The sequence below is a fragment of the Phodopus roborovskii genome, unplaced genomic scaffold (assembly GCF_943737965.1).
Source record: "Phodopus roborovskii unplaced genomic scaffold, PHOROB, whole genome shotgun sequence".
NCBI classification, from domain to species: Eukaryota; Metazoa; Chordata; class Mammalia; order Rodentia; family Cricetidae; genus Phodopus; species Phodopus roborovskii.
The window spans coordinates 4,247,691-4,261,353 of NW_026126432.1; the positions used below are offsets into that span (position 1 = coordinate 4,247,691).

The 13,663-nt window shown below is 41.8% G+C and overlaps 1 protein-coding gene across 1 annotated transcript in view; it reads right to left on the bottom strand.

The window, feature by feature from the left end:
* Positions 1-13,663, bottom strand: part of Intu (inturned planar cell polarity protein) — a 65,512-nt gene that overhangs the window by 37,028 nt on the left and 14,821 nt on the right. Inside the window, exon 3 of the mRNA XM_051185693.1 lies at positions 8,722-8,807. Coding sequence (XP_051041650.1) covers positions 8,722-8,807 — 86 coding nt within the window. The remainder of the gene's footprint in view (positions 1-8,721; positions 8,808-13,663) is intronic.

Consider the following 13,663-nt stretch of genomic DNA (forward strand, 5'->3'; position numbering starts at 1 on the left):
GTGAACTAAGTTGGACACATACGTTTTCTAAGTCTCAGGATTTACTGTGTAACCAAGTTCCAATTATTTGAGAAGTGTCTCTCAAAAATTCAGAGTAAAGGCATGGCCTACAGTGTAGTACTGGAAGGTCTTCATGGAAGCTGGGGCATGCCCTACGGGGAACGGTGGGAGCTTGGCCCCTCTTCCTCTTTCTTTTACTTATTGTTCTTGGGGTGAACAGTTGTGCTTCACTTGCTCCCCAACATTTCCAGGTGGCACTCCCACTAAAGGACTCAAGATAAGGGACCCATCTGATTATGAGCAGTCTTCATTGTCACCTTGACTAGGTTTACAATCACCAGGAGACACACAATGGGCCATGTCTGTGAAGGTATTTCCAGGGTTTACAGAGGGGAGGACTCACCCAGAAATGTGGGTAGCACCGTCCCATGGGATGGTGTCCTAGACTGAATAAAAAGGGGAAAAAAAGAAAAAAAGAAAAGAAAGAAAGAAAGAAAGAAAGAAATTAAGAAAGAAAGAAAGAAAAAGAAAACCAAGCACCCACATTCATCCTCCTTCCTGATCTGCCCAGACAGGAAGAGTCTCCTCTGTGTACTCTGGCAGCCATGAACTCTGCCACAAGTTTCCTGCTGTGGTAGATGTTTCCCTTTCAAACCAAGAGTCGACATACACTTCCCTTCCCATAAGTTCTATTATGTTAGGCGTTTGGTACCAACTATGAGATAAGTAACAAATAGATCTGACTACAGACTAGACCCTCTAAAACTACAAGCCAGAATAAACCTTTTCTTTATAAGTCAGCTCCTTCAGATGTTAATTACAGTGGTAGATGCTAATCTACATGCAGAAAAGGGTTTAAAATCATCCAGACCCAGATGTACATGTTGTTAGTAAGACAAAGCAGGCCAAGACTAAAAGGAATTTCTATAAAGAGCAGAGAGGGGAAAATTTCAAAGAAGAAAGCCCACTGTCTTCAGAAAAATTTTAATGTATTTTCTGTAAACACAATATGGAAACATGGGCCCTTAGTATCTGCAGAGTGTATCCAAAAATGCTGAGTAGAAAGTTAATGTATTCCTAGAGAAAGGGAGAAAGCAAACTAAACAAAAAACAAAAAACAAAAAAAAAAAAAAAATTTAAAAAAGCAACCCTATGCAAGAATGATAAAGGATTTTTTTATGTTTTAAACTGATGAAAATTACAGTAAGAAAGAACTGAGAGCATAAGGTTTTAGGAATTATCATCTTAGATGTGAAAAATGAATATTTGGGGCCTGAGGAGCTGAGTTTGATCCTAGAGACCCACATGATAAGAGAGTCAACCCCTTCAAGTTGTCCTCTGACCCTCAGAAGTGTGTATAATTAATAAATGTTACAAAAATAAGACCTATATGAGGGCCTGACACAAACAGGCTACATGAGTAAGCATTATTTAGTGTGAAAGATGGTTCTTCTTCGGGAGTGGGTATAAGAGGATCCACAGAAAGGACCTCAGAAAGGGCCATGTCTCATATGAGGAGGGCATCTTCTCCAGGGAGGTTCTTTGTTGGGTGGGAATGTTTAAAGGTTGGGCAAAACTCACCAAAAAATGACAAAATGGATAAATCAGTTGTTAACTAAAAAATTTGCTAATTATATTTTGAGAAGCAGCAATGAGCTAAAATTTGATACTACTTTGCTATGCTTGTGGACAATGACATGTGTGCTTTAAAATGAACTTAGTACTATATTTTGCAAATGCCATTACCTATTTTCTGATGCAAGGACCTTTTCACCTCGCCACTACACAAACCCAAACAAAAACATACCCCATGGAATTGTTCATAAAAATTTAAGAAAAGTTGGTTCCATCCTAAGAAGATAATTACACTTCAGAAAGACATTTCTGAAGTCCTATATGAAAAGTAACTATATAACTGCTAAGACATCATAAGGCGTAAGAAATAACTAAATAACTAGATAAGTACTATTTTTTAAAGAGAGATTGATACACAAGCATTAAGGGCACTTTGTGGTTGTAAGGATAAAATTTTATTAAGCAATATCTAATAAGGCTTGTTTGAAACACCTCTTAGTTTCCTGTTGTTCTTTTACAGTCTTTAACATGCAACAGAGCTCATGATCCCACAACTCCTGCCTCCTCACTTGTGCAAGTTGCCAAAACTATCCTTATCCCTTCTAGGCTCAGTAATGGTGTCTTGGTTCCCTGGAGTTCAAGGATGTGATTTCTATAACCCATCACCTCCAAAGATAACTTTAGGTATCTCCTCCCTACGTCTGTCTTCAAAGTGGCTGTGGGGCTGTGCGGACCCAATGTCACTGTAGAGCTGGCCTGCCTCGCACCTGTGACTTAGCATTGCCTTTCTCACAGCTCCACTGGTCTGGGCTGCCTTGTCCTTTCTCTTCAGCAGGCAAGTGGCAGGGGATTTCAAAAGGCTTCATGAATAATGTTCAAGGAATTAGTCTAATTGGCTCAGTAAATCCTCTCTCCTCCAGTCTCTTCCCCTTTGGGCAATCTCACTGCATGGCTTAAGGACGAAATCCAATCAAAAATCCTGATATTAACCCCCACACCTGATTTTTGACAAAACAGCTAAAATTATACAATTGAAGGAGGAAAACATCTTCAACAAATGGTACTGGCACAACTGGATGATGGTGTGTAGAAGACTGCAAATAGACCCATGTCTATTGCCATGCACAAAACTCAAGTTCAAATGGAGCAAAGACCTCAACATCAATCCAGCCACACTGAACCTCTTAGAAGAGAAAGTGGGAGGTACCCTTGAACAAATTGGTACAGGAGACCCATTCCTGAACATAACACCAGTAGCACAGACATTGAGATCGACAATTAATAAATTAATAAATGGGACCTCCTCAAACTCAGAAGCTTCTGCAAGGCAAAGGACACAGTCGACAAGCCAAATGGCAGCCCAGAGACTGAGAAACAATCTTCACCAACCCCACATCTGACAGAGAGCTGATCTCCAAAATATACAAAGAACTTAAGAAACTAGTCAACAAAACACCCTATTAAAAAGTGGGGGGTACAGAACTGAATAGAGAATTTTCAATAGAGGAATCCAAAATGACTGAAAGACACTTAAGAAAGTGCTCAACACTTAGCCATCAGGGAAATGCAAATCAAATCAACTCTGAGACCATATTGCTCCTGTCAGAATGGCTAAAATTAGGAACACCAATGACAGCTCATGCTGGAGAGGATGTGGAGAAAGGGGAAACACTCCTCCACTGCTGGTGGGAGTGCAAACTCATACAGCCATTTTGGAGATCAGTATGGGGGTTCCTCAGGAAAATGGGAATCAATCTATCACAGGACCCAGAAATTCCACTCTTAGGCATATACCCAAATGATTTACATCCACATAACAAAGACATCTGCTCAACTATGTTCATAGAAGCATTATTTGTAATAGCAAGAACATGGAAACAACCTAGATGCCCCTCAACTGAAGAATGGATGAAGACGTGGCACATTTACACAATGGAGTTCCACTCAGTGGGGGGGGGGGGGACAATGGAATCTTGAAATTCTCAGGCAAATGGATGGAACTTGAAGAAACCATCCTGAGTGAGGTAACCCAGTCACAAAAAAGAGGAACATGGTATGTACTCTTACTCATATATGGATTTTAGACATAGAGCAAAGGATCACCAGCCTATAATTCACACTGCCAGAAAAACTAAGATACATTGAGGAACCTAAGAGATTCATACAAGGTCCCTCACAGAAGGGGAAAGGAACAAGATCTCCTGAGCATATTGGGAGTCGGGGGAGGGGGGGAGACCAGTGAGTGGAGAGAGAGTTAGGAGAAAGAGAAGGGGAGGAGAGGAGAACATATGGGATCAGAAAGACTGAGTTGGGGGAGGAATAGAGGAAAGCAAAAAAAAAAAAAAAAAAAAAAAAAAAAAAGAGAGAGAGAGAGAGAGAGAGAGATACCATAATAGAGGGAGCCATTTGAACATTTGAAGAGAAAACTGACTCTAGAGAAATGTCCAGAGACCTACAAGACTGACCCCAACTAACAATTTTAGCAACAGCAGAAGGGCTACCATAAATGCCTTTCCTTAATAATGAAATTGATAACTAACTTATCCACCATCATAGAGCCCTCATCTAGTAGCTGATGGAAACAGAAGCAGACACCCACTAAGCTGAACTGGAATCCAGATGCAGAGAGGGAGGACAAGACCAGGCTACAGAAACCCACAGAGACAGCTGACCTGAACAAGAAGGAGCTAATAGGCCCCAGACTGATAGCTGGGACTCCAGCATGGGACTGACTCAGACCCCCTGAACATGGAAACAGAGGCAGATACCCACAGCTGAACACTGAGCCGAACTCCTGGAATCCAGCTGCAGAGAGAGAGAGGAGCAATAAGAAAAGGGGTCAAGACCAGGCTACAGAAACCTACAGAGACAGCTGATCTGAATGGGGGTGGGGGGAGCTCAGGGATCCCCAGACTGATAGCTGGGAAACCAGCATTGTACCCCTGAACATGGGTCTCAGAAGGCCTGGGCAGTCTAAGGGACCTCTGACAGTGGAACCCTGGTTCACTAAAGGACTTTGGGAGTACATTCCCCATGGAGGGGTACTCCCTTAGTCTAGAGGCAGGAGGGAGGGCCTACACCCTACTCCAAATGACCTGACAAATTTTAATGATCACTCCTGGAAGGCATCACCCTCCCTGTGGAGTGGGGATGGGAGGGAGAGGGAACTGGGACCAACATGTAAAATAAGAAAAAATAATAAATATATAATATATAAACAAACAAAAAAGTAAATCTCAGGCAGTTCTCTAAATCTAAAATACTGTAAAATCACAGACTTTCTGAGCATCAGTGTGGTGCTTTAAAAGTTTTAGACTTTTGAGTATCTAGGGTTTCAGGTTGTTCTGAATAGGAATTTCAACCACACAATAGTCCCAAGTTGAAACAATCTCTCTCTCTCTCTCTCTCTCTCTCTCTCTCTCTCTCTCTCTCTCCTTGTTCCCTTTCTTCTCCCTTCTTCCCTTTCTTTCCTGCCCAGTACTCACCCACTCACTTCTGGTTGCAAGCATGTTGGGTAAGGGATACTCAGCCTATACTGAGTAATAAATTCCAAGCCAATTTCTCCTGCCATCCAATACAGCTAGCTGTTCCTTCTGCAACCCAGAAGCAGTCAAGGACTGCCTTTTGCATCTGATAGTCTGTGGTAATGTGAGTGTAAATGACGCCCGTAAGCTCATAGTGAGTGGCTCTGTTAGGAAGTGTGGCTTTGTTGTAGTAGTTGTGGCCTTACTGAAGGAAATGTATCACTGTGGAAGCAGGCTTGAGGTCTCATTTATGTTCAAGACACCCAGTGTCTCAGTTCACTTCCTCTTGGCTGCTGATCAAGATGTGGGACTCTCATCTCCAGTATCATGTCTACCTGTATGTTGCTATGGTCCACCATGAGGATAAATGTCCCAAATCTCTGAAATTGTAAGCAGCTACCCCATTAAATGTTTTCCTTTATAAGAATTGCTGTGGTCATGGTATCTTTTCACAGCAATAGAAACCCTAACTAAGACACAGCCACACACTGTTCAGTCTGTCTTAATGTGTAGGAGTTCTCAAGCCTCTTTTTTCATGATGATTTTGAGTGTGTGTGCTGGGCTTTGTAAGTTACGGCCCTGCACATGCTAACTACACACTCTACCATTATTCTACAATCCAATACCCTCATGTTATTAACACTTTTGAAGCGTCTAGGAAAACAACAACAACAACAAAAGCAAAAACACAAAAGTAGTTTTGAAATGTTAAATGGGCTTTGCCTCTGCATTCCACCAGTAGAATTGGAACTGGATTTTTGAAGACTTCCTTTTAGATCCTCTCTGATTACAGTTGAGGAAAGTAGTCTGGAATCTCTATGAGGTGTTACATGAAGGTCAGATCTGTTCTCCTAGTGCCTTTCTTTCTATTATGCTGTCTCAGAGGTCACTGTCTGATGGAGAACGAGAAGCTGCAGACCTTGATATATTGTGAGTGCATGTTTAAGATGTCACTGCTCAGTATGGCTAGGACTAAAGTCTCCAGTGACGTTCCTTATAAACCTGGCCCCTCTCTTCCTCTCTTGTTACTGGAGGAACTGTTTCACACATTCCATACCTTGGACCGGTCAATCACAGTCCAGTCTGACCCACCAAGGCACCAGATGCACACAGGTTGAAAGGAAATGGAAGGGATATGTTCTGCGTTAGTTTGAAGTCTGGTACTTTGAGTAAGTAATTCTGCAACTTTGGGGGAAATCACTAAACAGGATCTCATCATTTAGTCACAATCCTCTTGCCTCAGCCCCCTGGGTACTCTAGATTCCCTTTCTTTATGTACTTTAGACAGAAAGGGAGTATGTTTACAGTTGCTGCTAGTAGATATATAGAGATGAGCACTGTTAAAGAGAGGCCAAGTACTTTGCATTGGGACAGTGGGAAAGATATTCTGAAAGCACTCAGGCATTGACCAGGACTCCCTCCCACTCCCACATCCTACCCCCTAGCTCAAAAGTGTAATATCATAACTCTGTAGGCAGAGATTTTCTGTCCTGAAGCCACTCGAAAAGAAACATACTGAGGATTAATATTATTTATAAATTTTCAGCCAATAGCCCAGGCTTATTACTAAGTAGCTTTTATATTTTAAATTAACCCATGTGGTGACAAATTTATTAACATGGCATGCTCATCTCCTGCTCCCTCTGCATCTGGCTGGCAACTCCTCTCAATCAGTCCTTTCCTGCCCATCATTCTCAGTTTGGCTCTCCCACCTAACCTTATTCTGTTCAGCTATTGGCCAGCCAGTTTGTTTATTAAACCAATCACAGTGACAAATATCCACATTGCACAAAAGGATTGCATAACTCTTTTCAAGAGGACACCTCTGAAAACCCAGATTGCACAGGCATGTTTAGACTAGTTTCTCTAGGAATCTTTATTTTCTTCAACTGGTAAGGCACTGAGGAACCACTGCAGGCAGCCAAGGCTCAAGTGATTTTGACAAGTGGCCGACCATGTGATGCCAGTTTTGCAGGCATGCAGAATGTGATAATTGTGCATCCCTGGAGGCTTCAACCAAAATTTCAAAGGAAAGTGTATGATATACAGTGTGTAGCAAGTTCATAGTCTCTGTAGGCAGCCCCTGACAGTCATGCATAAAGCCATGAGAGTGAAGCTGAAGCTGAAACGGAAAACCTAGAAAGTCAGAGATGCCAGGAACATGGAGCATTGGCAAAGGGAAGCTGCAGACTGCAAACAAGGCCAGCCCAAGACAGCTGCCATATGGGCTGCAGCCAGCATGGCCACAGAGGTAGGACTGCCAAGGCCTCTGGAGTACACATATCCCAGGTGGCAGGCCAGGCAGCTCAACTTTAGTCTTGCTTAGGTCTGATTCTTTTCCCTATTTCTTCCTGTGTAATGAGAATGCTCATGACATAACGGGTGAAAGAGCAGGTTATTCTCATTTTGTTGGGGGCTTCACATTGTCTTGAGGAGTCTGTGAGGACAGGTTAAAGCTTTGGAAATTCTTAGAGATAGACTAAGTGCATTTTTATTGTAATATGGGCACATGCCTGTGAATCCAGCACATGTTATTTTTGGGTCTTAAATGCCTCCTTGATACCCAGGTGCTAAAGACTTCACGGCCAGCATTTGGCACTCCTGGGAGGGAGCAGGTCTTGAAGAGCAAGGGAGAGGTCCCTGGAGGAATGCTCTTGGTGAGAACATTTGGACCTAGAGACTTCCTGTCTCTTTATTTGCTTCCTGACTGTCAGGAAGCAAGCAACTTTGCTCTAGTATTTACCCCTTACAACAAGGTTCTGCCTTCCTCATAGCAACCAACCGACCATGGACTGAAACCTCTGAAAACATGAACCCAAACAATCCTTTCCACCTTCAAAGTTGCTTTCCTCAGGCACTGTGCACAGTGACAGAGAGCGGGGAACACAAGCACTGCACACCACAGGCTAACAGCCACAGAGCTCTCTGTACTCTCCACGGGCCTCCATAAACTCCTAGTGTACATAGCCTCAGAGAAAACACTATAGTTAAGGGTTAAAATAACCAACGCCATATTAAGAAACAAACAAACAAAACTTCTAGCTGGGCTTGTGGCACACATACTTAATCTCAGTACTTGAGAGGCAGAGGCAGGCAGATTCCTGTGAGTTCCAGGACAGCTACAGCTACATAGGAAGATTTAAAAAAAAAAAAAAAGGAAACAAAAATTTTTATGATATAGCTTAAATCAAGGATGATGATGATGATGATGATGATGATGATTATTATTATTATTATTATTATTATTATTATTTTGAAAAAGGGTATCTCTACATAGTCATGGCTGTTCTGGAACTCAATATGATGACACACCTGCCTTTGCCTCCCGAGTGCTGGGATTAAAGGCGTGTACCCCCACACCTGGCCGATGCTTTTAAAGGACTCTTCTCAGAGCTATGCTGTCATTGGCCAACATGGGCACTCTAAGGATAAGCTGGCAATCATGTCTACTTTCATTACTGCTGCTGCTACATTTACTTAGGATGTTTTATTTGTAGATATTACTATCAGTATCACTCACCCATTACAGGGGAGAACCATTTCATGATCTGAAAATTAACATAGCACAGAATGGATGCACTTTAAGCAACATTGTATATGATATGGAAAGGGATGGCCACACCTGCATTGGTCCAGGGATGCAAGACAGAACTCTCTCTATGTTTTCAGAAGTCACATCTACATCATTCACAGCAACAAGGACATCGCCTAAAAACAGAAAAACAGAGGATAACTGTGTGAATATCCCAAACCAAAAAGTTCTAGAACTGCGACACAAGAAATGGCTATCCAGACTTCCTCAAGGGTACAATGGAAAATGTGGTACATTCAGGGACTTATTCAAGGTTATTCCAAATATTAGTGACACAGCCAATCACCCAACTCATCCATTATGCCTCCCAACACTGCACCAAACTCTCTGAAAACCACAAATACTTAAGGATATGGATATTCCTAGTCTTGGTGTAACTAAGAGTTATGTGAACCCAAAAGACAACTGGAACATTTTTAACATAAATCAGTATTGCACTTAACAAAATTGAATCTAACCACTGAGACCCATAGTTTAAAAAAAAAAATCCAGCTTAAATTTTAATTAAATCCATGTGGAACATCCCAATGCATCGTGCTATTTGCTGCCACCACCGACTGGTGTCTACGCAATAAGCCTTTCTATTACAGCTTCCACAACATTGACATGTCAAGCACAGTTGAGTTAAAATCTTCTTTCCTATGACTGTTCCTCAAATACTTGTATTTATCTCATTTTAAACTCAAAACCTCTATTAAAATGTGAAATTACTGATACACAACACAGCTCTTGCTCAAAGAGAGTAAGAATCAATTTATTCTTTGGTTAAATGAGTGATCATGTCCCAGAAACACAGATTCGGGGTGCTCCAAACATGCTCTGCTGTGGAAGTGGCTACATGAGCCAGAATAAAAGTTAGTTGTAAACCAGAAGTTACCACATTTACTGGTGAGGGTCCCAGGTGGGTGGGTTAGCACACTAGGGTTAGGGGGAGGAGCTTCATAAGTATCAGATGCTTTCAGGAGAGAGTCTGGACTTGGGGGTTGGTGAAAACTTGTGCTTTGCTAAGAATACACTGCCTAAGCTTTAGCTGTATATGGGAACATTGTATGAGCCTAAAAGACAGATATAGGCTGGGTGATAACTAAGGCTTAATACTCTTTGAGGAAGAGTAGTAAGCATGCAAGTGGGTAAAAAGCAAGCAAACAAACAAAAAACCCAACAGGTTCTGCAGGTTTTTCAAACCAAGTAACTGGGTCTGTATTCTGTCATCTTTTCAAAAGTATTTGTGCAGTGAACCAATCACTTGAATGTCAGGGAAAATGTCTCTCTCTTGAGCACAGGTCAAGTCTGCTTACTGTACTGTGTGACAAAGACAAACACTCTCCATTGAATTGAATGAGTTAAATTATACACTGTTGCAGAGTGATGCTAATGTCAAATTATAATTTGAATAGCATAAACAATTTTTTCCTTTTTTTTTTTCCACCAATGAGAAATAAATCCTTTGGTGCTGTCTGCACCTACAGAAGCAACCAACACAGCAGGGAGAGTCTGAGTGGGGATGAGAACATAGTCTGTTAGTTTGCTCCTGAGCAGTGGCTCTTAACACCTTCCTCCCACTCCTGAAGCAGGAAATAGCTGCAGCAATGGTTTCCTGGCTTCCTGGGAGGAGACACTAAAATCCTTTCCTTCCAGCAAACTCTGCATTCTAGCCTCTTTATGCCAGCAGGAAAGCCTGAGAAGGGAAACACTGTGGGGACAGAGGCACTGTCCATAAGGAAGCCAGGAAGTCACAAAGAGTACAAATGGGGAAATAAAAATCTATTCCAAAAGAAAAATGAAAATTCATAGAGAACAACATATTAGATGTTCATAAAAGACAAACCCATCTTTTACAAAAACATTTCAAATATTTCAGTTGGAAAAGAAGGTTCAACAATGGAATGAAAAAAAAAATATAAAATGGAACATTAGCCAAGCATGGTAGACATGCCTGTAACGGCAGCACTTGAGGGCTGAGGCAGGAGGTCATAGGTTTGAGAGCAGCCTGTACTAGAGAGCAAATTCTAGGTTAGCTCCGGCTACACAGTGAGAACCTATCTCAAGAAAACACCAGAACTAAACATAATAAACAACACAAAGGAATTCTACATGGCAGCCACATGGAACTTATCTTTCTTTCTCTTAAAAAGAAGACACCATTTGTTTGAGGGTGTTTTCAGTGGGGGGGGGCTGTGTGTAAGCCAGAGTATACACATGAAGTTCACAGGGCAACACTGGATGCGGTCTTAGCCTTCCACTTTGCTTGAGACAAAGCACGGCTGCATAAGTCGGACTAGCTGGCCATGAGCTTTCAGGGACTCCTGTCTCAACCTCTGTCCTTACACAGGAGCACTAAGATCACCATGCATACTGTTGTATCTGCCTTTACATGGGTTCTGCAGATCTGAACACAGGACTTCAAGCAGCAAGGGCTTTAGTCACTGAGCCAACTCCACAACCCAACAGGAATACTTCTCAGAGATGAAGTTTGAATCACAGAAAAGACACAGCAGAGCATATATGTAATGAGACACAAGAGAATACATGTATACACACACACACACACACACACACACACACACATACACACACACACACACACACACACACACACACACAAAAGTTGAAGAAGGAACTAAATCAATTCTGTTCACAGAAGGCTCCAGGCTGCCTTATGAAGGGTTGCTGACTGACCTTAGGCATGCGTAACAGCCATCTAGGTAGTTAAAATGTTGACTTTTGATCCAAAGAGTCAGTTCAACAGGACAACACACACATCAAAATGATCAATGCACACTTATAAATGGATATCATACCTCAACATTTTTGAAAAATGAGCATCCATGTTCAAAAAACTTAAAGAAAAAGGTAAGCCATACAAATTCATCGTTGAGGACTTAAGAAACTATATAAAGTAGCTTAGAATTAAAACTTCATTCTTTATCAGAAATAGTCTTTATGGAGGAGGGTGGTAATCTGGAAAATTAATGTATGAAATGAGCTTGACGGTGTATATTTGTAATGTCAACACTTGGAAGACTGCGGCAGGAGAATAAAGAGCTTGAGACCAACCTGTGAACTATAGTAAAGTCTTATCTCAAAAAACAATGAATAGGTGTTATATATAGATACTTAGATAATGAATGATTTCCTTCTCTTCCTTCTTATCCAAAAAAAAAAAAAAATCCAGTTATGCACCTTCCCCCAGCTCCCAGAAAACAGCAAAATGGCAGAAGTGGAGCAGAAGAAACAGACTGTCTGCAGGACCCCCTACCATGGTATGGACCTGAACCAGCTGCTGGATATGTCCTATGAGCAGCTGATGCAGCTGTACAGCTCCCATCTGTGGTAGCACGGGAGCAGTACTAACTACTCAAGCACCTGAGAGATGACACAAAGGAGGTGCCACTCATGGAGAAGCCCCAGGTGGTGATGATCCACCTGAGAAACATGATCATCCTGTCCGAAATGGTAGGCAAGATGGTGGACATGTATGATGGCAAGACTTTCACCCAGGTAGAAATCAAGCTAAAGATGGGTTCTCTATCACCCACATACCCATAAAGCACAGCTGGCCTGGCACCAGTGCCAACTACTCCTCCTATTACATCCCCTCCAAGAAGCCATGGCCAAAAGACTCATGTTTTAGTCCCTGGGGGGGGGGGTCCAGTTATAACCAAAAATTGAAGAAAAAAGCCCAACCAAGGCAACTTCCATGGTGTAGGTAAGAGAATACATTCTCTTTGTTCTGGTCTGAAGACGGCAGCTGGCTACTGCTTTCAGATGATTGCCAAATTTTAAGGAGACACTTAGAAACAGAAATATAGGTAATCAGCAAAAAGTGGCACCACCCCCAAAAGACAGAAAGTCTCTTGAGATCTAAGCAGAGAAAATAAATGTGGGATGGGCTCTGCTGTTGTGAAAGGACACAAGAGGAACTTGACTGGCCCATCTCACCAATGACAAGCCACACTCACAAAGAGAGGCCAGAAAGCAAGATGTGTATACGCATACAGCCATAGTCTGTAACTGTGCACAGTGTTCTAACTGTAGTCATCTGAAACACTGGGAAACTTCATGCCATCAAATGCAAACATAAGAAAAAGATACATTTTTATTTGCTAAGGAAAATTTGAGCTAGGTTTTATGGTACATAACTGTAGTCCTAGTTTTTGGGATACAGAAGCAGGAGAATTAGAAGTTCAAGGCCAGCCCTAGGTACATACGTGAGGAAGGTTCAATGTGCTTATGTGCATGCCCAATGTTTGCATGCAAAGCTATCTTAGTAACAGTGCGTCCCCTTGGAGTCTAATCTAAAAAATAAATAAAATGAAACCAGACTTTCTAAGAGGCATTATATAATTTATACCTCAGAAATAATTGGAAGGTGTGTGTCAGGGGAATATAACTATTAAAAAACATATAAAAACAACCCAATACATTATATAAAACACTATTGACGCTTTAAAACAATAGATGAAAAACTAAGGAAAGATTTAAAAATAAAATGCCCCCAATCTGAAAAGAATATCTGGCAAGGACAAAAGCTTGGCAGTTGTTCCTGATCTTTCCTAATCACAAGCATATCTGAGGGTCTTGAATTGTGATGAATAGCAGCTTATTTTATTCAAGAGTGCAGCCCCTGATGTTCACACACAGTCTCTGCATGGGCTGCTCTTTCTGAAGCTCTTCGAATCCATATATATGAACACAAACATTCCTAATTAAATGTTCCCATCCTCAGCTCTCCCTTGAGTATGGGGAAAGCTATTCCTCATGCACTTGTATCCAGACCACACGTCTGGCAGGACAGCAATGATGACGGAACAGCACAATTGTTGCCTGAGTGTCGTTATATTCTGCCATGCACTTCCTAAGTAGTTGGCTGGCTTCCTTCAGCAAGGCTTTCATCCATTAAAAGTTCCTGGAGCTATATCAGCTAGAATGAATGCCAGTGCAGATCAAGGAAACACTGGAAGGTCAATCC